The 25103-nt window shown below is 40.6% G+C and overlaps 1 protein-coding gene across 1 annotated transcript in view; it reads right to left on the reverse strand.

Annotated features, from left to right (window-relative positions):
* Positions 1-136: 136 nt before the first annotated feature.
* Positions 137-25103, reverse strand: part of LOC139693767 (uncharacterized) — a 425657-nt gene continuing 400690 nt past the window's right edge. The window contains exons 3-5 of the mRNA XM_071592039.1: positions 14103-14423; positions 9323-9564; positions 137-3402 (exon numbers count right to left, since the gene is read on the reverse strand). Coding sequence (XP_071448140.1) covers positions 2802-3402; positions 9323-9564; positions 14103-14423 — 1164 coding nt within the window. The 3' untranslated portion in view covers positions 137-2801. The remainder of the gene's footprint in view (positions 3403-9322; positions 9565-14102; positions 14424-25103) is intronic.

The raw sequence follows: 25103 nt of genomic DNA on the forward strand, positions 1-25103 counted from the left end.
TTGAAATACTCTTGCAAAACCTTTTCCATGGTCTATGTTCCCCCATGCAATTGCAAGTACCTCTGTAGTTTTTGGAGTGACAGACCACTGGAAAAAAATTATATGATTCAGGATTAGAAGAAAAAAATCAGACAGAAACGGTGGGCAAAAGGTATTTTATTCACACTTACAACAACAAGGCAGTGTTTTTTTATGAAATTAACTTGCCTTCTTCCTTGTACGTACTTTGAGTACAGCAAACCGAGTTTTTGAAATAAAAATATATTACTGATCACATACTGTTATCCTACTCACAGAGGATATGATAATATACAGTTTGGACATTGCCCAAACCATTTCCATCCTAACTGCAGAAAGTAGGCTCTGCCTGCTAAACCAGATTGTGCTTCCACTGCTGAACAACCAACAGGTATATAGATATACATATTACAATGGTGAAATGCATTTTCCATCAAAAATTTTTCTTGCTCCAGAACAACATTAGTGTCTTGACAGAGGTACCCACCACAATCTTTAAACATCTTTTGCTAAGTAAGTATCTCACGTCAGGTGTGATAAAAGTGGGTTCAGTTTTTCCTCCTCATCCTCCTTTTTTTTAAATGCTAAAAAACAACAAATGCATACTGTGATAATGTACAGAGAGTCCCACTCAACCATGGGAAATAAACAAACACTCAGGCCCACTATGTTTATATAAGGAGAGAGAGAGAGAGAGATATGAAGAGAGAGAGAGGAGAGGGTGTTTTTTTTCATTTTGATATCACACCACCGTCTGTAATGACTTCAAACTGTATTAGTAATAACTTGTTGAGATTATGGATTATTTTATATGCTTTCTTTGCCCCGTAACTGGGGTAACTTCCCTGATTTGGCTTGAGATTGAAAAAACCTATTATGCTCACAAGCTGGTCAAGATTCTATATACTACTGCTCTTTAAGAAGCCTCCCACAAAACTTGCGGGAATAAATTTGAGAGCGCTTCGGCTCGGAATGATGTATAAGCTGGTTATTCTGCTGTTGATGCTAAATGCAATGACAATCTGGGTTAGCGTGCTTCCATCCATCTGCCAGGATAAATTGATGAATAAAACTATTAAAAATGCCCTCCCTACTGCCCGGCAGCAGGTCATAAGAACATTGATCGATAAGTACTTGAAAAATGTACTTCACACTCTTTTTCTTCTCCACTTTGAGATACTTTCCAATGGATCCAATGGATCATCATTGGTCCCTTGTCTCTTGTAAACGTTTTCATAAAACACTCCCCCAATGCATTCTACGTAACACTTGATGAGCTGCACGACGAGACCACATTTAATTGATTTACATATTCGGTTCTTCAAGTCTTGATGGAAATACAACAAGAAAATTTCGGTTTAATGCAAGTTAGGAAGTATAGGATCACAGATTCACACATTCATTATACAGTTAGGGTATAATGTTAAGATTTTTATAATGTAAGGATTTTACTGAGGGCATTGTGTTGGAATTTACATGTTCAAATCAATTGATGTCATATTAATGGACAGTGTAGTAGGTAGTAGAATATTATAATTTTAAATTGTCTTTGTTAATTGCTTGGTAAGTGTCCTTGCAAACTATGCTGTGCAGAATGCCGTTGACTGATATTTTTTGCGATATTACCTTCTGCAGTGGTGGCAGCCGGATGTATCACAAGTTTCAATAGACGTGACTTAATAATTTATTTAAAATTTGCCACATACCCGCAGCTAATCCCAACAAAGTTCAAGGCAAGCCCTACGTGTATTAGCATGTGAATGAATGTGGTAATAACGACATATGAAAGCGCTCATGCGCAGTGGGTGTCATCGTGATGGCATAAAAGTCAACTATTTATTTTTGATATATATTTATATTTCTTTGCTCTAGAATGAGCGATTTTCGATTTACAGCATCTTCCTTCAGCTTTAAAAAAAAAAATGGAACTAAATTTTTGCCATCGACACACACACCATCATCATCAAACGGCAAATGTATTCTCAATTAATTCTTTTTAATAAAAAATTAAATGCATCGTTACCATTGTTTTACCAATGAGTTTTTCTAGGGGTTAGTTCAATAGTATAACTGCAAAACAGTGAAGACATTGTGAATGTTGCATTTATTACAAACTTCTTCCTCTGCCACTAAATTCACGGAATGTTAACTTTGGAATATGTATTGGAGTCTTGCTGTTGGAGAAATTAGTGGCACGGAGGGAGTACTTGAGAGTATTAAATGCCTAATATTCGACTAGATTTTGCAGTAGAACGGAATTGTTTAAGGATTACAAGAAATAAAAATAATAAGCCAACTCGACGTTGCGAAATGGTTGGAATGTCATGGGAGGAATGTGAAAGTTGTGGTGGTGTTGGTGGTGGTAGTAGTAGTAATATAAAAAATTATTATTATTTATATATTTTTTGGAATATATTTATTTGTTCGATCATGCGCATTTGCGGTTCGCAGGTGTCAGAGGTCGAATGAAAGGGGGAGATGGGAAGGGAGGGGGAAATGGGTGGAGAGAGGGGTATCTCTTCTCTCCCCTATGCAATTTGGGGGTGGGAGGGGAGAGGAGGAGGAAGGGGGGAGGAGGAGAAGGGGGTTTGCCGCGTGTGTGCGTAGTTATAAAGGCGCGTGTCCGGAGGGGGCGGGGGGGGGGAGGGGGGGGGTGCTTCTTATCATTCTCCTCGCATGGAGAGAGGGCCCTGGGTGTGTTTCCTAGGACGGGAGGGGGGGGGGGAGTGGTGGATGAGGGAAGAGAGCGAGCGAGAGGGATGAAACGGGCGGGTAGATCGTACTCAGTGACCCCCTCCGACCTCCGGCACTTCGGCTTCCCGGAGTTCTCCGCCCCCAGTGGGGCCCTTCGGGGTCTTCTGCGGCGCCCTCCCCTGCTGCGGGACTTCCGCCTCTGAGAGCAGTTCCTCCTCGGCCCTGGCCACCGCCCCGGCCGCCGCCTCCGGCACAACCGCTTCCTCCCCGTCCTCCGACCCCCGGGGCCAGCCCTTGGGCCTCAGGATGGCCCTGACCGTCTCGTAGCGCCGCCGGAAGCCCAGCTTGGCGTATAAGCTCTGCGAGGCCGAGTTTTCAGGTCGGATGACCACGAAGGGGATGTAGCCACGGGCGAGGACGGCGCTGGTGAGGCGGCGGGCGAGCAGGAGGCCGTAGCCCCGCCTCCGGAATGCCGGGAGCGTCTGCATGGAGAACATGGCGCCGTAGTAGCTCTGGACCATCCAGGCGGCTAGCTCGCCGTCGGAGGAGAACACCCCGAAGGCGGGGAGGGCGCGGATGAGGCGCTCGAACACCTCGACGGACTCCATGTCGTTGGCCGGATAGAGCGAGTGGATGGCGATGGCGTGCTCGGGTTCCAGCTGTCGAAGCTGGGCTTCGTCGAGGAGGGCGCTGAGGGAAAAAAACGGAGGCGTGTCAATCACTCTTCCTACTGGAAGCTACGAATCGTCTCATTAAGGGGGATGCGGAGGAGGACATTACCAACGACTTCTGTCGAAAAACCAACACAAATAAAGATCATTCCTATCTTTTATAAAAAAAGAGGATAATGAATAACTAGTCGTAGCACTTTTCCACTGGATAAAATTTATGTCACGACCGGGTTTCGATGTTTTACATCATCATCAGGTAACAAAATGAAGTTGTGTGCCGCCTTATATGCATTTAACATTCCGGAACGAGGGGAATTAATGAGGCAGGAGGAATTTCAAATAGGGGATCGAGATGGTGCGGTGGCTATCGTACTAGCTTCCCAACCAGAAGGCCCGGGTTCAAATCTCGGCGGCGTCGAATATTGGTGAGTGGTATCCTGATCCTTACTTGAGGTGCTTTGTGAAGGGCACTTTGAGTGAGTACGCCAACCATCGGATGGGACGTTAAGCTGCGGACCCCAATGGCGCCTATCGTAAAGAGTAGGCTAATGCCAACGCCGGGTTTCTCTCCACCCTTCATCCTTTCCTGTCCATCTCTAATGGCACAAATGACTGTAGCTGTCGGTCGCCTCCCCTAAAATACTACTTCTAGGAATGTTAAATGTATATAAGATGGCACACAACTTCATTTTGTTACCTGATTATGATGTAAAACATCCAAACCCGGTCATAAAATAAAAATGTTATCAGGGGGAAAAGTGCTACGATCAGTAATTCATTTTGTTCGATTTCCACCACATCACACCTGAAACTACTCAAAAAGAGGATAAATTGAAATTAATCATTGATGTCAGGAGGAGCGGAGAAATGAAAATTGGAAGCGTTGGAAATGTGGTGCAATGAAAGAATTAGGTAAATAAAGTTGATATGCATGTATGCAAATGAAGCAATACTCCAAAGGGCATGTAAGGAGAGAACATGTTGACAGCAAAATGGGGGAAACTAATTGGACACATCTTGGGAGTAAGAAATCTTACCAAAGACTAAAAATGAAGGAAACATGGGGGAGAGGAATTATATAGGAAGGATAAACTACAAGAGGCAATCAAGTAATGGAAATTGTTGGTGCAAGGATCTATTAGAGATTGGCAAGGAACAGGGTCACAGTTTGGAGAGATGCTACGAACCAAAGCTCAGATTGATAGCCAGTAATTATGAAAAAAAATATCTGGCTCACTGCACCATAAGAATTAAGATCCAAAGGAGGGAAAGGACCTAGTATAATGAAATTTAAGAATAAGAAACTTAAAGCTTAAAAACTCCATGGGTGTGGTACCAAAAAATCTCCCTTCAAACTGTTTCAAATAGTGACCAATTGAGAAATGATTGCCAACATTCATTTAGCAGATAAGACATGGTAAGAAGAAAAATAAACAAACACATGAACAATTTTGGATTAGCCCATTCATATTTATCTTGTGAAATAATTTCTTTCAATTTCCCTTTTCAACTCTCGAAGACATGCATAGAAATATGTTCATTACGTAATGGTTGATAATGTACAGAAAAAAACAGAACACCCTACACACGCATAGTAACATTAAATGCATTCCTCTCGTTTGACCACTAACTTTGCAGGTCAGAGAATGCTCTATCAATATTTGTATTTTATGAAGAAATTGCAAAGAAAAACTGAGTACTATTCAGTCATTCTGAATAGATATATATATATTTTTATAAACATTTATGAAAATATTTGATCATTTTGACATGAGTGAGTATAATTAAAAACCCTTCATTACTTATTCATCTGACTCTCAAAAATATATTCAGATTGGTCAGCTATTTAAAATTCTCAGAATCATCCATTGGTACCACTTCGTCAAACATGTAGCAAACAGAGCATTCTAAATTATTCCAGTTTGGTACCCTGGTCATTGTCAGGACATGGTCTATTTAGGCAGTAGTAATAGATTTAGGGGAGGTGACCAACAGCTGAGGTCATTTGCGGTCTATTTAGGATGGACCAACTCATCCAAATATTCTATGCAGTTACCAGACAAATTTTGTATGCCTAGAAAGTTTTTCAAATTCATTACCAATTCCTTAAGTGTTTATATGTTTTGTCAACAGAAAATGCATTAATTTCAAAGGTTCGAAGTTGCAATCCATTTATTCAGGGATAATTTATTTAAGGGAAAGACCAAGATGTTTTATACTTCTTGGGTAGGGTCACCCATCCTTGTAGGTCAAAGGTTAGGAGCCATACAAAAGGTAGTCCATGCAGTGTCTGTTCCTCATGGAGGCAGCTGCAAAGGCATCTGACTCCAGTGGGCCAGGGAATTACAATGTCACATTAAAATCACCATTGAGGAGGGCAATGGGAAACCACCTCAATTATTATTCCAAAGATTAATAAGATGGATATAAAAACTATGTTTGAGTCCTGACAACAAAATATTTCAGCCCGGTTGACCTGAATAGCAGGGATATTAGAGTGACAGCTATAGAGTAACAAACAGTGGAGGGGAAGAGAGTCCAGGAGAGGTTGCCATAATAAGGAATGAAAAGGTTGGAAGAAGCATAGTGTAAGCATATTGCAGGTAGAATCTGGTCGTTGCTCAGGTATTTATGCCACAAAGCAACCATAAAGAGAAAGAAGTAGATAGGGTATACAATCAGTTAGAGGGTATAATTGCAAGTGTTTCTGCAGAGAAACATTTTATAGTGATGAGGGAAAAGAATACGATGGTAGGTAAAGGAAGAGATGGTGATGAGGAGGTGGATTCCGGGTTGGGAATGAAGAATGACTGCGGGGAGAAAGCAATTGAATTTTGTCAGATTACAGGGGTTTATCATCACCACCACATGGCTTAATCACCACAAAAGGTTTATGTATACTTGGAAAATTCTGAAGGAGAATGAATGATGAAGATGTGTATGTCATTGGGGAGAAGATAAAGAATATGATATTGAGAGAAGAATGATTGATTCCTGTAAGGATCAGTAATGTGTTCTCAGGAACACAAACATTAAGCATGAAGAAATTCATAAGTATACTTTGGTTAATTAATTGAGGAATCTGAAATAAATTGAAGAATATGTAATTTTAGAAAATTAAATTTAATTATTGTTCAGTATATAGGATTAAAGGCAGAAATAAAATCGAATTATCATTTAGTTGCTTCGGAAATAGCCTAAACAATCAAGGCTAAAATGCAATGCAATAAGAAGAAGTGGGGTGTTGAAACGACAATAGCTGACGATCCAAAATACATATGCTACACATTTGCTGTAGGAAGAGAGAGTAAAAAAAAAGACTCAAGGAGAGGCTGCTTGCAACCAATGAGGGCTGGAATGCTAAGCGATTGATTGCGAAAGAAGCTGAAGAGATTTCAGGAAGGGAGAGAAGAGATAAAGCTATAACAAAATAGTTGACCATAGAGATTTGGGAAGATGTTGTAGGAAAGAAGATATTTTATCTGAAATGGCTGAATTTGAGGAAGGACTAAAGGACTCAGACACCCAACAGACCAAGATTAGGTTGTGGCATATCCCGCAACCGTTTTGAAATACATGCGCAAGAAGAGTTGGACAATGAAAACAATACTGTGGACCCTGAATTTGGTCCCTGGCAACAGGTTTAATTTCATTGTAAACCGATTCATGGAATTATGCTGTGAACGTCAGTGTCTGGCGATTTTGAATGTGTGACTGGTCACTGTTGAGAGATTAAATTTCCCTGTAAATCACCACACCAAGTTTAATTTTACCTGCTTCCTTTCCCTTTTTAAATGGCGTAAAAAACCCATTACGGCTAAAGGAAAATTTTGCATGTAGTCAATCTAAAAAAAAGCCATATAAAGCTTAATTTCACCTTTCCATGCTCACCACTGTTTGAAAATGACCAGGCCTTGATTGCTCAAAGTAGGCAGGATGCTAAGTTAGTGATAAGAAAGTTATTTGAAGTCTTTGAAAGAGGAGGACTTCGAGGGAAAATGAAGAAAACTGAATACACATCTGGTGGTATTAGGAGATGGGAAAGATATAAATCTGGTACAAGGAACCACCAGTTCATAAAACAGTTTAAGTGCTTATACTGCATTGTTCCTGTATTCGCAAGGTATGAATATGATATGGAATGCAGAGAACACACTTCAAGTCAGACGAGAAATTGAAATGTTAATGAGGCCCTATGGAGCAGAGTTATATCTGACGAAATGAAGAAGAGAATTGTGCAAGCAGTGGTAGGGACCCATGGGGCAGAGAGCCTGGACTATGAGTGAACGTCTGAAAATTAAAATAGAAGCTGTGGAGATGCAGGGGATGAAGACAGGAGCCAGATATCAAAGTTAGAAAGGAAAACACATGAAGATATTAGAAAGGTTACAGATGTGAGAGAATCATTGGTATAAAGAATCCATAGGTAGAGCTCTTCAATGGTATGGCCATGTTTGAAGAATGGACGAGGGAAGATGGTCAAGAAATCTGTTATAATGGACATTACCAGGAAGATGGAAACATAGATGGCCTATGAAAAACATGGAGAGTAAAGCAAAAATAGTATTTGAAATAGGAGGGGTCAAGGATTGGAAGAGGAATATTGCAACATCTAGGAAGACTGGCAGATGGGAATAAAGGGTGACCACAAAAAAGCAGAAATTCCCTTAGAAGCTCATAGGATAAGAGTAGAATATTTTACTTTGCTTCAATATAAAGACATCATCTGGAGTGCAATGCCAAATTGTGTAGGTGCCACAAGGCATAATTTAGGGATTAGGTGGTTGCAAGGAACGAAGACAAGGAATAATTGCAACTATTTCTCAGTTCAAGGAGATTATTTCTTCTGACATTGACTAGCAAAACATGTACTCCAGGAATTCTGTAATACCAGGGTCATGCTCATTTTATCTTCTTGCTCATTTAGCCTTTTTATTCTCCCACCTGGCCTGCTGGTTTTCCTCCCATAGAGGCATTGAATCATGTTATTGAGCAATGCAATGAGTGTCACCCCTTTGACTACTAGGTCCAAGAAGATCTTTTATTGTTCCTTTGCGTGTTTGGTAGTATGAATGTTTTGAAAAAAAGCTTTTGATATTTTCATCATCATCCGCAAGCCTCTGCAAAATCATGCGATGGGGATGCTGGGATACCAACTCTCGGTAACACTGCCAAACTGAGTAGAATTTTATTATACAAATTTATAAATAATCAGATAATATATATGTCTGGGAGAAGGATGGATACCAAGGGATTAGAACAAGTATTGGGTGCCTAGTTGGAGAGGCTGGGGTCACAGGGTTGATTGCAACACGAAGTTCACAGGAAAAGAAGGTCAGGGTGCAGTTAGGCATTTTAAACAATTTAGTCATTTGTACTTCTACGTCTACACAATGCCCTGCAAGCCACTGCAAGGTCATGTGGCAGGGGGTGTTAGGGCTCCAGCCATACCTGCAGTATCATTATTTTATGCATAAACTTAAATTCTTGTTAGCTCATATTAAAATAAATCTTGTGCACATTATTCCTATGCCTTTCTCCATTAGTATCTAAACCATTTGTGGGTTATTAAGCATATTTGTCAAGAAGGTTTAACTGATGCCACTTTAATTATTCATGTAAGTAATTATATTTCTCTTTATATAGTGGTGATATTTTTGAGGAAAAGATGATTTCCTTGTCATGAAAAATGGAGATCACACAACTTAGAGAATAGTTATGATGCTAATAAACTCTCATTAACACTAAACTTTCACATTATGGGAGCTAAAAGCATTTGGGGTGGTGATATAAATATCCACTTCTCACACAAAAGAAAACCTGTGCTGAGCAAAAATATATTCTGTGGGAGACCACATTTTAAATTTCAGTTGAGTGAAACGTAATCAAACTTTGCCCCAGATCTGAACCCTGGAAGAAAGGGTATGAGCGAGCCTTACTCGGCCTCCTCCCCCTCGCCTCCCTTGACTGCCTCCAGCTCGTCCTCCTCTTCCTCCGTCGTCTCCCCCTCCCCTCCACCATCCCTCCCTCCGCCCCCCTCCGATCCACTCCCGTTCTGCCCATTCCTGTCCTTGGGACGTGCACCACTGCCAACGGGGGCCTCAGCTTTCGTCACGCATTCAGACTTGCACTCTTTATCACCGGACTGTGGACCGTCTACACCGCCCTCTGCTTTGTTACACTACCGAGGAGAGAGAGAAAGAGGAGTGTTAGTTTTTCATAGGAACATTAATGGAGAGTGAAAATGCAAATAGACAGGTTGATAAACACCAATGTGGTGGCTGACTTCAAGCAAACTCACCATCCATTTAATTTTTTCACCGTAAGTACACACAAAATCTTCATTTGTTTATGCTACATGCAGTAAAAGATGAGAACCTACTCATATATGCTTATTAAATAAATTTCATGGCTTTTGTTTTAGGAAAATATGACTGGAAAACATTATATGCATTTCATCAAAAGATATCATTTCAAGTTTCCGAATTTCACGGAAATATTTGTGATTCATACAACCAGGTACATAATCAGACTTCTTATTTTTAGCTTCAAAATGATTAAAAAAATCATGTTTATTGCCACAGATTCTCATTTCAAAATGATTTTCACTGGGGATGATTTGGTGACCTGCATGCAGGAAAAATTTCCCAAAGTAAACTCATTGGAAATGCCTTAATCTAAATTAATAGACTCTCCAAACTCCTCTGATGAATGGTTTAAAACGTTGGAACGTTTCACTTTAACTTAATTATGAATATCAAAGTATGTTTCTGACATTGTTACCTGTTTCGACAAAGTGGTGAACAAATTATTATTATGAATATTGTAATTACATGAAATTAATAAAAACAAAAAGGGAAAAGAAGACTGAAGAGCCATCGCAGAATTCAAAAGGGTAAGCATTTACAAGGGTAGAATGGAGTGCTAAAAGTCAACCTATTTTCAGAACAAAATATATTCCAGTGAAACATCAGAGGATGAAGGAAGAATCATTTGGTCTGGTGCAACACTTAAGAGTGACTAAAACAGTTTACTTTTTGACATTAATACTTTCCTCAGGTTTCTGCAATTTTTACCATCGTTCATCAGGGCTGCCTGCCACTTATAAATTTTAGATACTTTCACTCTTTGACAGGGAATATTTTTTAGACTTTTTTATGAATCGAAAGTATTAGAGATGAGCTAAATTTTAATAATTAATAGCAAATCAGAATATTACCCCATCATTAAACCAACTCTTCATTCAATGTGAACAAGATTGACACATTACTTTATCATCACACTTGAAACCATGTGTCAAAAAAGTGAAGCGTTGAAAATTGCTAACAGTGTAGCATTGTTCGTAGCAAAGTTCAAGAGACTAGTGATAGGGGCATAATTTTTAAAATAAGGAATTTTTTTCAGTTTTACAATGAAATTTGAAAAATTCAGTACATTTTCAGTCTCAATAAATGAAGAGTATTATTGCCATTACTAACAAATAAAGTATGAGTCGTTGGAATTTGAGCAAGATGCTGATAAGTTGATGCAAAGCAACACAGATTACAATTGAGGAGAGGCAAAGAGGGGAATAAACCTTGGTAGCTAGATTAATCAGGCTGATAAATGAATGCTAGTGAACTTGTGTGATTCTTAAAACTTTAGAGCATCATGCTGGTGAAAGACATGAATGAAAGATGGTAGAAAGTCAGTCAACTCCCCCACCAGTACTGCAATTATATATATATATATATATATATATATATATATATATATATATATATATATATATATATATATATATATATATAATTATTTTAGCCAACTAAGTCATGGAAGAAACTGGAACAAATTGAGAGCAGAAATTTTGTAGCAGTGCCAGTTACCACTAGGGATAATATTATTTCTGCAAATATAACATTTGACTTTTAACTATTAAGAACTTTTCAAGGAAAAAATTTAACTAAAAATTATTTGCGCATTCAACACTATGGTCTACATGTTCAACAAACTGGTGAGTGGAATATTCATGCTAGTAAACTGTGTTCTAAACTCCACACTGCTACTATTAAACTTCACAATGCTACTACGTACACCACTCAGTTCCTGCAAAGCACAGTGTCTCTTAGAGGTATTAAAACTTTTGTATTATTCTGATTTATTTTGGGGGAATAGTGTTCTGGGGATCATCTGTGTCCATTTTGCACAAAGTTTTATTAACTTAAAAAGGTTTTTAGATGTGTTCTTGGTGCTGCTTATAGGACACCATGTAAGCCCTTATTCAAAAAATTAAATGATCTTACTAATCAACCTATGCATATATTTGCTATGCCTGTCTTCATCAAAAATACTGCCCATATCTTTCATGCTAATAGCAATATTCAGTCTTATTCAACTAGAATTCATCACAACATTCTCACAAGTTACAATGAATCAGCAATTTGATTCAATTGCCCAATGACAATGGGTGTAAGAATTCGTAACATATAACCACACTCATTGAAAAAACAAGTGATAAATTGTGCAATATCAATTTGAAACTCAGGAATACATTTTTAAATGACAAACAGTATTAATATATTGTGTTTTTAATACACACTTTAATGTATATGCTTTTTCTAAGCATGAACATAGCGTCAAATTGTATCTGTATTTTATACTATTCATTGTATTTCATGACTCCTGTACCTCTATGATATGTATGGTCAGTGGACAATAAAATAGTATTATTATTATTATTTATTAATGTCTAATACGCTTGGTTAGATCCTCAATTGTTCCTGGAGGGCAACTGATCTGTTCTTGAATACCATCTTCGAAACATTACTCTCTCTCAAATATTCAAGGCTTGTGCAGAAAATGTAACCTTCATTGCAATAAATGTTTTGAAAGGTGTTCCTGTCCCTTTCAAAAAACAGCCCATGAACATAGATTGAATACATTCAGCACATAAGAGGAACTGTTCAGTTTTCAGCAGGGAAGGTGAAACAAGCTAAGATATTAATTTGCTTCCTGTTGTACTTTGTAGATAATGTAACAGTTCAACTATAGGTGGATTAATCACTTCCAAATCCCTTGTGGATACTGACAGCAGTGACAGCAAAGATGCTGAGGATGAAGGCATCTTCAAATGTATACTGCTGGGCTGGAGGTCCCTTTACTCAGTCCTCTTCTTAAAGCATCCCATTCCAAAATTAATCTTGAAGCAGCTGCCAGCAGAAGTAACTCATTACGCAATTACCAGTCTTTAACTAATTAGCTCAAGGATTATTGAGAAGGACCTGTAATAGTTGTACCCCAATAAAATCAAGGCTTTGGCATTGAGTCATGATACACCCAGAATTTTGTATTATGCCTATTGTATAGTCTTAGAGGGGACCTCAAAACTACATACTGAGTAATCGAAAGTGGTTGATATGTTTGAGTTCTTCCTGATTGAAGCCCAAATTGAAGTTGTTTAAATTGCTTTCACAATTTAAGCGACTTCTTCAAGGAGAGAACTGTTCAAATTGAATTGTGAATAGTCTTATGTTTTGCAATTTTTGTACACTGTTAATTTTTTGATGTTTTATCGATGCTGATGAATGTACTCTTTGAAAAGTACCATGTGTGTATTGACCAATGGAATGAATAAATATGTTAATATTATGAATTTGATGGTTTGAAGTTCTACTTGGTGAACATTCATTACCTCTCATGATGTCGCCTATGCGTCGAAACCGGTAGTATTATATTTAAATCTTTATATGAAAAAATGCCAAGTTTATTTATTCATTGATGTTAATATCATCATTATTATAAACATTATAACTTGTCATCACCACGATTACACCTGATTAATTACAATTTATCTTCAGCAACCCTGGCGGAACGCTAAATTTTGTTAGGTCGGTATACTTATGATATCATGAGTCTGGAAATCTTTCACCTTGACAAATAAATGATAGTTTCAGAGATGACTCAGTTGCCTGGTGATCGTTGGAAGGCTGACCAGAAAGTAACTTACGTTTCGGTCTAGCGTGACAGTGGGTAGGACTAGAGCCACCATCTTGGTGCCTAAACGTCCCTACACTCAGTACGCATCCTTATGTGGTAGTGCGTCGACTATGGTTCTTCTAGTTTGCTTAAATTGCGAACTGTTAAAATGTGCGCTGCAATAGAAAATCCCAAGAGTTGTTAGCAATGATCAGTGATGAGGTTTTTGCAGGCAAAAAACCACAACCCAATTGAAATTCATGTGGCAACTTTGTGAAATGTGTACGAAGACGGAATAATGATTGAAGGCGGAGTGAAGCAGTGGTCCATTCAGTTTTAAAATGCCCACAGCACCAATGTTCACGACGAGGACCGCAGTGGTCCGCCTAGTCTTGTGACAGATAAACTGAAAAATCGAAAAATAAATTAGTGAAAATCGCCGATTTACGATTACGGATCTCTAGCTAGACGTGACTTGTAACTCAGCGCTTTGAAAGAGACGCAGAATTGCATGCTGGTGTAAACATGTGGTTAAAATGTAAGGCGGTTCATTTCCCTAGAGACCGAATTGAAAAACTTGTGTATCGTTATGATAAATTCCTCAAATTGAATGGTGACTATGTGGAAAAAGTCTAAGAATGTACCTTTGAAATGTAGTATATAAACGATTGTGTGTAAACATGGGTTAGTGCCCTGAATGGGAGCACACTCTACCCTTCTTAACTCGGTGAGATCGCGAGTAGCCCGAGTGCCACGCCCACCCACCTTGTCTGCGACGGAGGCCTTCCGACGGTCGGCGCTGTCCCCGCTGGCGGTCCTGTTCCTCCGTCGCTGCAGCCGCCTCTCCTGCCGCCCCCGCGCCAGGCCCCGCTCGCACACGTAGATGTCACCTCGGATCTTCTCTACGCACCCGAGGCGGTGACCGCAGTACTCCTCGATCCTCTCGACGATGCTCGAGTGCGTGAAGTTGAGGAAGAGGGGCCGGCTCCAGTCCACCAGCTGGTCCTCCTCGGCGAGCAACTGGAGGCTGTCCAGCCGCGAGACGGGGCAGAACACGCTGAAGCTGTCGTATAGTCTGCCTCCGGGCTGTAAGGGAGAGGAGAGGAACTTGAGTTTATGTTTGGTGCATTTGATTCGTTTTCAGAAAGATTCGGATGAAAGACAAACTTGGCAACCGGACTTGTTCGTTTTGTTGTTGTAATGGGTGGTGGGCGATTTTCGTCATTTATCTGAAGTTAACGAAAAATATCGAAATATTTTTGGGGAGTTGCAATCGCCATTGCGTCACCAAAACAGTGCGAAAGCGTTGCCATGCGTATGCGACCAATTTAATCAGACTCCAACAAAGCGCTATATTTCAATAATTTTTTTCTTTTAAATCCATGTTGCTAAGAATAAGTTGTGGTTATCATATCATAATGGCACTGCTATACCATATGAACAAGAAATGTGCCCTTTGGTATGAGAGTTATTGAGAATGTGGCAATTAATGACAAATACAGGGTTCGCCGGAAAATAAGTGTACTGAGCTCAGGAAAAAAAATTTATTACACTTTTACATATCTTAAGCTAATATTCCTCAAAATAGGACCCTTGTGAGTCGATACACTTGTTCCAGCGGCGTTCCCATTTCTGGAACGCTCCCGCGAAGGCATCATCGGGAACCTCTCGAAGACTCGTCGTCGACCTCTTCTCTGCCCTCCACGAACATCTTGTGCCACCGAAAGATCATGTTTCTGGACATGGCTGACTCCCCGTAAGCCTGGTTAATCATATCGTCAGTTTCGGTAGACGATTTCCCAAGCTTTACCGCAAATTTGATGGAATAACGCTGCTCCAAAAACTTCGGCATCGCGTTCCGTGACGTGGGTCGAGCGTGGAGGTTCGCGTTAACAGAGCTCCTCACTACACCACAGCTCAGAGCCGACTGCCTTTTTCAGCGTCGCTTGCCAACATACCCCCCTCCAATCGCAGCCCGTCAGAGCGGTGCTGGGCGCGCCTGGAGCGGCGCGCCCAGCCCATGAGTCAGTACACTTATTTTCCGGACGAACCCTGTATAATCGTGTTATTCACGTCCATGGCACAAAATTGTATATTTTTTTGCAAATTAATAACTACTTCAAATATTTTATTCAATTAAAATGTTTCTGTAGCGGTTTTGTATTGCAGTTCAATGCAGCATATTTACTTCTGTTTTTTTTTCTACTTAAATAATTTTCAACAAACGCCTGTTAATCTAACTAGTATACAAGATATTTAAAGATTTTTTATAGCGTGACGTGATCGAAAGAAAATAATTCTCACTTGAAATTTCTTGCTGACTATACCTCTTTCAATAAAAAATCAAGGCAACATATGAAAATAAAAAATTTTAATCAAATCATAGTTTGAACACACCGCCATATGCCACTTAGTTACCAAAATGGCCGGCATTTTGACGAAAGACGCCACCGTCATAAAAAAAAGTGAAGCGATTTTTAACTTTCATTGCCCTATCTTATCTTGGGTATCGTTAGTATTGATAACTGTGACTAATATGACTGTAAATGTGACTCTCCTAGAGTTTTTCGATTCCAAATCAATATTGCCAAATTTACAGTTACCTGCCTTTCAGTGAGCTGACTAGCAAAATTGCATCACTAATTGGTACTTTTTTTCACCTGTCACAAGTGGAGAATTCGAAACAATTCCGCATGATCCCAACACGTTGCGTGACTTCTGCACGCCACAATTCTAAGAGCACCCTCGTCTTTCTGGACCAGTGCTTCCCAAGGCCAGGCGGAGGAAGTCTTCCAGGGCTTAATTTCGACGTACGTATTTTGGGGAGGAACAATTAAAAAATGATTTTAGTTCCGTTACCTTCTCGCTATCTAACCCTCGGACAAAGTAAAAAAATAACCATTGCCGATAAAATGTACATTAGTTGATGAAAGTCAGATTAAAGATAGTTTTTACCTAGGCTACGTTTCCGTTTAGTGACCCAATGCGTATTTCACAGGTAACTACCATACAGTGGCAATTTTCAACTATCAAACAAAATGGTGGAAAAACATTTATTTGGTAATTAATTCAGAGCCTGTACCAAAATGAAGTAGAATTAATATGGGAAATTTTATTAATTGCAGGTCAAAGTACAAATCACTGAAATTCTCCAAAATATCACCATTGAGCATCGAAACACCGATGTCAGCGCCTCTGCCTGTCACGGGTACGCTTCCTGGAAGACGTCACGATGCGTCGACGGGAACCACGTGTTCAGGCATCTCGTCACGGCCCCTCGATAATACAGCGTTCCAAAATGGTTGCCTTTCAAGCCCTTTTTTATTCTTGGTAACAAAAACGAGTTCAGCGGTGCTGCACCGGGGCTGTAGTAGGGCGGCTGAGGCAGCGTTGCCCACCGGGCCACGACACGAGGAAGGCGGCTTGGGATGGCGTGGCTTTGTTGTGGTGCAGCCTCCAATTGCTAAAGATCTCCTTCCTGCTGACGCGTTGCACTCTTTTCCGTAGCCTTTCCGAGGACTTTCATGTAAAACTTGTCGTTCACTGTCCGCCCCTGGGGCACAGGAGTCATCATTTTCCCCTCATTAATCATCATTCCAGAGGGAAAATTCATTCCATCCATTTTTCGAACAGATCCTTTAAATTCATATTCCAGCAAATTACGCCTGAAACTATGCAAATACGATTCTATTTATGTTATACTACAAGTACTATACATGCATTTTGTTACCACTTCTTCAGTATGCTGCAAGTGTAAGGGATCCTCATGAAGCAGGCTTAATTTTGGAACTAGATCGAGTGCAACGAAGAGCAGCTAGGTTTGTGAAAAGTTGTCATCAACAAGGTAACAGTGTCATGACAGTATTGGAAGAATTAGGATGGGAGCCACTAGTTGTCCTTGGGCTTAAATACAGGTTGAATTTACTGCGTAAATTTGAGGCAGGTCACTTATCTGGGGATGTGAGGGACATATTACAGGCCCCCAATTACTATGGTAAATCAGATCACCAACGTAAAATCAGGGAGACTTATTGTAGAACGGATAGATTCAAAATGTCGTTTTTTCCTAGAACCATTAGAGATCATAATAGACGTGACAGCAATAGAGAGCGTAGGAGATAATTAGAATTGGCAATGTATATATTTTTCGATATCCTGCATGCTTCTTCCTGCATGTTATTCTTCTCATTTAATAGACCCATCTTTTTAACAGTTCTACAGCATGATTTGAATATACGTATCCTGCTATTAAAAATTATTGCATGTAAGAACTTTCTTTCGTGTGTTTAAGGTTTGTCAAGTGCATGAACAAACTATTATTTGTGTAGAGGTAACATGATTTGACTTTGCATGTGGTTCTACTCTAGTTTACGGGTGGTGACCTAACACTCCCCGCCACGCGCCCTTGAGGCAGCTTGCAGGGTATTGTGTAGATGTAGATGTATTTCGAAACTTTCAGCTTTTTGTCGGCTTGAAGAGGCATCAGAAATCTTGGAGTCGTCGATCAGGGGCGTGACAAAAGGGAAAGATTGGGAAACACTACCGCAAACTCCTTTTGGGTTTGATGCCACGAAATAGCCATGCACAAAACTAAAAAAAAAATTCACTCTCGCCCCAAAATCGATTACCTTTCAAACTCTAGGTATGCAACTTACTACACGTGTGCGCGCCACCAATTGTCGCATCAACAGGATAAAGAGAATTCTGCATGTCCGGGTTTTCACCGCGTTGTTGTTTGAAGCCGACAACAGTTTCGCCGAAGTTTCATCCGGCGTCTTCAGGTCGAAGAACAGGTACGCAGCCATATAGGATAAAGAGAACATTTTTATGTCTTCGCCCGGCCAAGGGTAGGCACGGTTGGGCGCCAGGAATGCACGCACACACACACCCGTGCTCACATCTTCGGCGGGTCTAATGGGATAGGCATTCACTCCGAGGCGTCTTTAGAAGTATTTATCGCCACTAAGATTATCTCGCAAAGTCCTCAAGCTCTTGAGGGCATGCTAATTACTGGATAGTTGTGAGATTCTCTTATAATGTACGGGTATGTACCTGTATTTCTCCAAATTTACACAGTTCAGATTCCAAAGCTCGATAAAGACCACAAATATTCCTGAGTTACAAATAATTTGACCCAAATGCCGTTGATTTTCCACCCAACCTCTTATCCAGTATTATTAATGGATAATTACCCTCATCGTACTATGGTAGTAGAGATCATGCCAATAAAATCAGAGAGATTAAGTATAGAACAGATAGATTTTGAAAGTAATTTTATTCACGAAAGATAAGGGATTGGAATGACATTGTCCGACCGCGGTATGGTCATATTCCGGTCATAGTTAGTCTGGTGTGTATTCACCCCCTGCCACACACCCTAACAGTGAATTGCAGGGTGCTAAAATATCAAAAATATGAAATATCAATTTCCGCACCTGTGGTTTATCGAGACTAAAGCAATAAGACACATACTATCTCGTTCCTGAGGCAAAGCATTTTTTATTCGGGTGGAAAACAAATCAGAAAATATTCTTAAAATAAAGAAGCCATAAATACATATTTGATTAGTTCATCCCCGTCATGTGTTTCCTTATTAGTAGTATTTGATCACGTAATGCATCGCATTGGATTCGTTGTACTTCTGATAAAAAGGAAACTTTTACGCGAAAGGCAATTGACGACTACAGGTATATACTTACTACGACTACTGTATATACGTATATCAGGCATTAGGTTCGTATCATAGCTTTTTATTCTGAGATTTGAAATGCAGAAATAATTCCACGTAATATGAGTCATGATTTTAATCGGCGCGTTCATTTTTTCTTCAACAAATGTCACGCGCGGAAGAGAAGGATTGACACGACAACAGTGATGCATCACGGAATTTCTAGCCATTTGCAAGAAGAACTAACCCCATACAAAGTTTCTTATGGTAACTGAATAAAAATTTCAAACCAAACCGATTGCCAGACATAGTCCACTCAAAAGAGGATCAAATAAGAGTGAATTCCTAATCCTGGATGTTTAAAAATTATTACTCGAGTTCATTCTATTCATTACGAGTGACCAACAAGTCGAGGTAGATTTTTCATGAATCCACCAACTAGGCACTGCTATCTATATTTCCCTAAACCAGGAATCTAGCATGGCACTTAATCAAAATCCCAAAACATGGATTTCATAAAACTTTTATCAACTACATATAGTATACTACCAAGAACGCTGTCAAGAAAATAGCTCACGTTTCGGCCTAGCGTGGCTGTAGATAAGACTAGAGTCACTACCTTGGTGTCTAAACCTATATACTATAGTGGTGCCTACACTAAGGGCAGGCAAGATTATGGGTTTTCTACTTTGTTCACATTGCAAACTGTTAAAATGTGCGCTGCATTAGAATATCCCGCGAGTTGTGGAGTGCGAGCTGTGATTTAATGTTTTACTGACAAAAAAATCACAAGCCAATCGAAATTCATAGGCAGCTTTGTGAAGTGTACGGAGACGAAATAATGAGTGAAGGTGAAGTGAGACAGTGGTGCATTCTCAGTTTAAAAAATGGCCACAGCACCAATGTTCCGCAGTGGTCGGCCTGGCCTTGTGACAGATAAACTAACGATGAAAATCAGACAAAGAATCCGTGAAAATCGCCGATTTAAAATAACAAATCTCTCGCTAGATGTCTAACGTGGCTTGCAACACTGTTTTGACAGTGACGCAGAATTGCATGCTGGTGTAAAAAATTGGTTAACATTTGAGGCGGTAGAATTCTTCTGATGCGGAATTGAAAAGCTTATGTATCGCTATAATAAATGTTTAAATTTGAAGGGCCAATGTGTACAAAAATAGTTTAAGAATGTGCCTTTGAAATATATACAATAAAACTTTGTGTTGTGCTCAGCTTCATATATTATTTCAAAACGTAAGTTACTTTCTGGACCGTTCTCGTATTCTCTCTCCTTTCCTTTCTTAATTCAATCCAAGATGCCTGTCCTTTCACCCTCTCCTACCTAATTTATCAATAATAATCCACTTCGCATATCACGGTGTATGTATTGTATTGGACATTCCACTATCACTCAATATGTATTCAACGTAATTGAATTCATCCCAACGACCTTCTCTCCTCTCCCAACATGCCTGGAACTTTTTCGTTTGCTTCTTGTTTTAACATACAAATTTCACGCTCGCAAAACGACAAATTTTCCTTGAAATGGCTCTTGTCATTCACTCACGTTCCATAAGGAGTGAGAACATTCATGATAGAGAGGAAGGACGGATACGTAGATTGAAGAGGAAAGCAGAATGACGTTCTCCCAATATTGCCTCTAAAATTCACCTGAATCCAATCGTTCTGCCTTCTCCGGATTTCCCACCACAAACCTTTCCTCTTCCTTTTACCACACCGTTTGTAGTTTGTTTTTCTTCCCGTCCATTGTTTACTTTTTCCATTCTCTTCAAATACACATCTCAAGCTAAGACTCCGGTCTGAGCTTGTTTCTTGCATCAGTGACCAAGTTCCCGAACTGTTTGTAATTAACACTCCATATTAAAATTTTAGCAGATAATTTTTCTTTGAATCTTAACTTATTGTCCCAGTCATCAAACCCGACCTCCTCTTTGCAAAAGCTTCTACACCTAATGCAGTTCTGCTTTCAATATTCTTACTACTTCGTCCAAATTGTTCTAAAGCACTTCCTTATATAATGAACTGTTCTAACAGTTTCAGTTTATGTCTTCAATGTTTAATGTTTATCTTAGCCTAGGAGAATCTCATTACCTATGTTTTTACTCATTTATTCTCATCTCATAACTCTATATTTCAAGCGTTCACTAATAAAGAGCAGAGGATAAATATAATGTCGATCATTCAAAAGTATTGATCGTTATCAGTGACAGAAACATTAGAATTATGTACTGAAAAATATGTATGGAAAAGATGCCAGGGAAAGCAGTCAACTGGCCGTACCAATCGTTTTGGGAATATTGAAATGAAAAATCTTGATGATAGAACAAATCTCCGCGGCTGCGTTCCAAAACGTGCGTAGAAATAAACCCCGTCAAAATCGAGAGTGGCTCTACGGCGCGCAAAACATAACGTCATAGAGAGGGTGCCGGTTTTGATTGGATGCGTCCGTCATCCATTCCGCGTGCCAAACAAATTAGCCGAGCCATATGACGTGCGCGACCTTCGAACCTGACCCGAATTCCATGTTCCAGCCCTGGAAATTCCGACACGCGACTCCGCGATGGATGGGAAACAGAGGCGCCCGGAGACATCGCTCGCTAATAGGAATCCTCGAGGGCAATAAGGATATCGTGGGCCGTTATTTTGGGATGGGGGGGGGGGAAGGAGGGCGAGATGGTGAGGCGGGGGCCCGGAAGCGCGACCGTGTGTGCGGGGTCGCGGCTATCGCGTGAGAGCGCTTATCGCCCGCCCCCGACGCGCCGGACGGGGGGGGGGGTAGTGGGAGAGGGGAACACTGCCTCCTTAGTGGGCTCAAGTTTCTTCCCTCTTTCCCTCCAATAGATTAAGGGTCCTTATATCAAGTAAATGAAGTCGAAAACACCCAAAAAAGCGCAAGAAAACCCTAGTTTCCTTACCAACTGGGTTCTCTTTGAGTCCTTAGATGACGGTCTCTCAGTAACAATACTTAGGGAATCATTCGTAGCTGTTTCTCCAGTCCAAATTCCGGTATTACCACGGCTATTCAACATATTATAAAAGATTTCAATGGTCAGTAATTAGAGCAAGAAAACTAGGTACCGGTAGCTCTGAACCAGTACAATGGCAATGATAATAGGTGTCTCTCGGTATCTAGGGAAAGGTTCCGAGGTAACCCTTGTTACTTAGATAGATAGATAGTCGTTTTTATTTCAGGGCGAAATTGAGACTATGAAGTCTCTTTTATGACCTAACGCAGGTACTTAGGGAAAGAATCTTAGGCACCGATACCAGCCCATTATATGTATATCCTATTAGCCCATAGGTTATTATTATACTATAGGTTAAGTTAAAAAATGATTTACTTTATTTTTATTCTATTTATTTAATTATTTTTTACAAAATGTAAGTCTCACGAGGTAAACCGATTTGTTGTTGTATTCGTGGAAAACAAAATTTTTATTGCGTAATGGTGGTTTAATGCCTGAGAAAATTTCTTTGGAGACGATTCTTGCTCTTCAATCCGATATAATGTGCTGGAATAAGATATGTAACTATTCTCGAGTTATATGTAGAACAGGGATCGGTGGCACATCAGTCGAGAGTGTTTTATATACGAGGGCTGTCCAGAAAGTAACTTACGTTTACGTGTAGCGAGCGAAGAAGTGGGGGGGGGCGAATGTTTGCTGTATTGAAACACACACACACACACTAGGGCAATATGCCTCAAATATACCTGCAACAGTGTTCGGAAGGCCATGCCACTTGTCTTTTGTTTAGAGTAGCAAGTCAAAATGAACAATACAATTGGGAATCCCGCCAAATATAAAATACGTTTAGGGATAAGGTTTTTAATGACAATAAACTTCAAAGCTGCCGTCATTCATCGGAAAATTTGTGCTGTTTTACATGGTGTCGTTAGTTTAAGAGTGAACGGACAAATGTCCATGATGTCCAACAACTGTTGTGAGTACACCTGTTATAAGGCTAGGCCAACCACTGCTGTTCTCTTCGTGAACACTGATGCTGTGGCCATTTTTAAACCGAATTCACCACTGCCTCACTCCACCTTTGCTCATCATTCCAACTCCGCACACTTCCTCACAAAGTTGCATATGAACTACAATTGGCTCGTGGTTTTTTGTCAGTACAAACCTAATCACACTTCACAACGTACGGGATTGATTCTATTGTAGCGCACATTTTAACAGTTCGCAATGTGAGTAAAGTAGAAATACCACAGTCTGCACCTCACCATAGCAGGTTACGTACTGAGTGTAGGGAAGTTTTGACAACAAGATGGTGACTTTAGTCTCACCCACCGCCACGCTAGGTCGAAACGTAAGTTACTTTCTGGACAGTCCCCGTAAAAAGAGAGTATTGGGCTGATGATACGACAGAGGAATAAATGATCAGCGGTGCGCTCGTGAGTTTCTACACATTTATTTGCTAGAGTTGGCACTTATATTCATGCGTGTTCATATATATACGGCATATTCTAGTCGTTCTCCTTTCTACTATCTACGAACGATAGAAAATAGAACGAATGGGTTTAGTCAAGTCATCGATCCTCACGGACTTAGAACCTTCGCCCCCCCTCCCACACCCCACCCGTCGAGCCCATTCCGATATTCGCTTCCGGCCAAATCGTGCCTCAGCATGGCAACTCGTCGGAGATCCCCTCTCCGTCACAATAGCCTAAATCTTTTGCCCAAGAATTAAGCCCCTTTATTAAAGAGTTTCCCTACAGCCATCTATTCAAGGTTAGCTAACTGCTTTTCGGGGAATGCAACCCTGGGACGAATTATATTTTGGAGGACGATTGTCACAGATCCAATTAAAATCGTCGCGAACCAGTCAGGATCTGTGATTATCTCCCTCTTTCGCCTTTCCACCTTCATCTATTTCTCTCTCACATTTCCACCTTATTTCTCTTAATCTCCTCACCGAATCCTCCTCCTCCGACACCCTTCCCCTCGCAAATTACCCTCTCCCGCACCCTCGTACCTCTCCTCTTTTTTCGCAATCCATTCGCCTCCCAAAACCCCTGCTAACCCTTCCTCTTCCCTCCCTTTACTCCCGCTCCACCCGCGCCCTCAGCAGTCTGCTGCTCTTCTACTCGGAATAATCCCCTCTCCGACGCTACCTTCCACCTCCTTTCAAACCCCCTTCCCCCCTAGCCAAACCCTCCAGGCGCTCCAAAGTCGCGATGAAACACGCCCCACGTATCAAACTCGACTCCCTCAAGGTCGTCTCGGCTCCCCAGCCCCTCCCCCCTCTCCCTCCCTCCCCCACCACACCGCATTCAGACAGACTTTTTCATTGGCCGCACCCGCACCAGGGCACTCAGTTTAGCATCACGTGGACGGGGGTGTCCGATGATCGATGGCTCAACCAACGATATATTTTTCGGAAATTCAATCAGAAGGTATCCCACCAGTTTTAAAAGGTAGGTTTTGTTTTGAAGAATCCCCTGACAAATTATTATCTTTTAAAACATCGTGGGAACTGCCTTATGTTCTTCACGACGGAAAATAAAAAAATAGTCCTCTCTCTTTTTTCAAAAACTCCCAACGTGGAGGGAACAACGATTTACGAATCTGTTTCCTCCGATTGCTTTCTCGGAAATGATTAGAATAATAAATCGCGTTAATTGGTTAGGATTTATAAAAAAATGGAATGAAAATTCGGTTCTGGAAGGAAAAAAAATCCGAATGAGATGAGGAAATTAACTGATTTGTTCCTCCGTTTTGAGGAAAGGGATACGGCTCTCGCCTCCATCCCTCCCCTTCTCGCTCGATCGCCTTTTCGTTCGTTCGTCTGCATCCACCATTCGCTTGATCTCTCCCCATGGGCGCCATCACACCCCCCCTCCCATCTCTCTCTTACCCATCAAACTCCTTCTTCCCAGAATCTGCCGCCTCGAGCCATCTGTTGTGCCTCAGAATTCAACCAATTGTTTCGTCCAACATCTTCAGAGAGGAGCTTCCTCAAGACCTCCTTAATCATCCACCATTCTCGGGGCTCTTCTTAATTTGACATTCCCGTCCTTCTATTCGATCTTCATCATTTTATGTAACTGGCGGTGCTCCAGGATTCCATTC

Source organism: Hetaerina americana, unplaced genomic scaffold (genome assembly GCF_022747635.1).
Source record: "Hetaerina americana unplaced genomic scaffold, ioHetAmer1.1.p SCAF_5, whole genome shotgun sequence".
Lineage (NCBI taxonomy): Eukaryota > Metazoa > Arthropoda > Insecta > Odonata > Calopterygidae > Hetaerina > Hetaerina americana.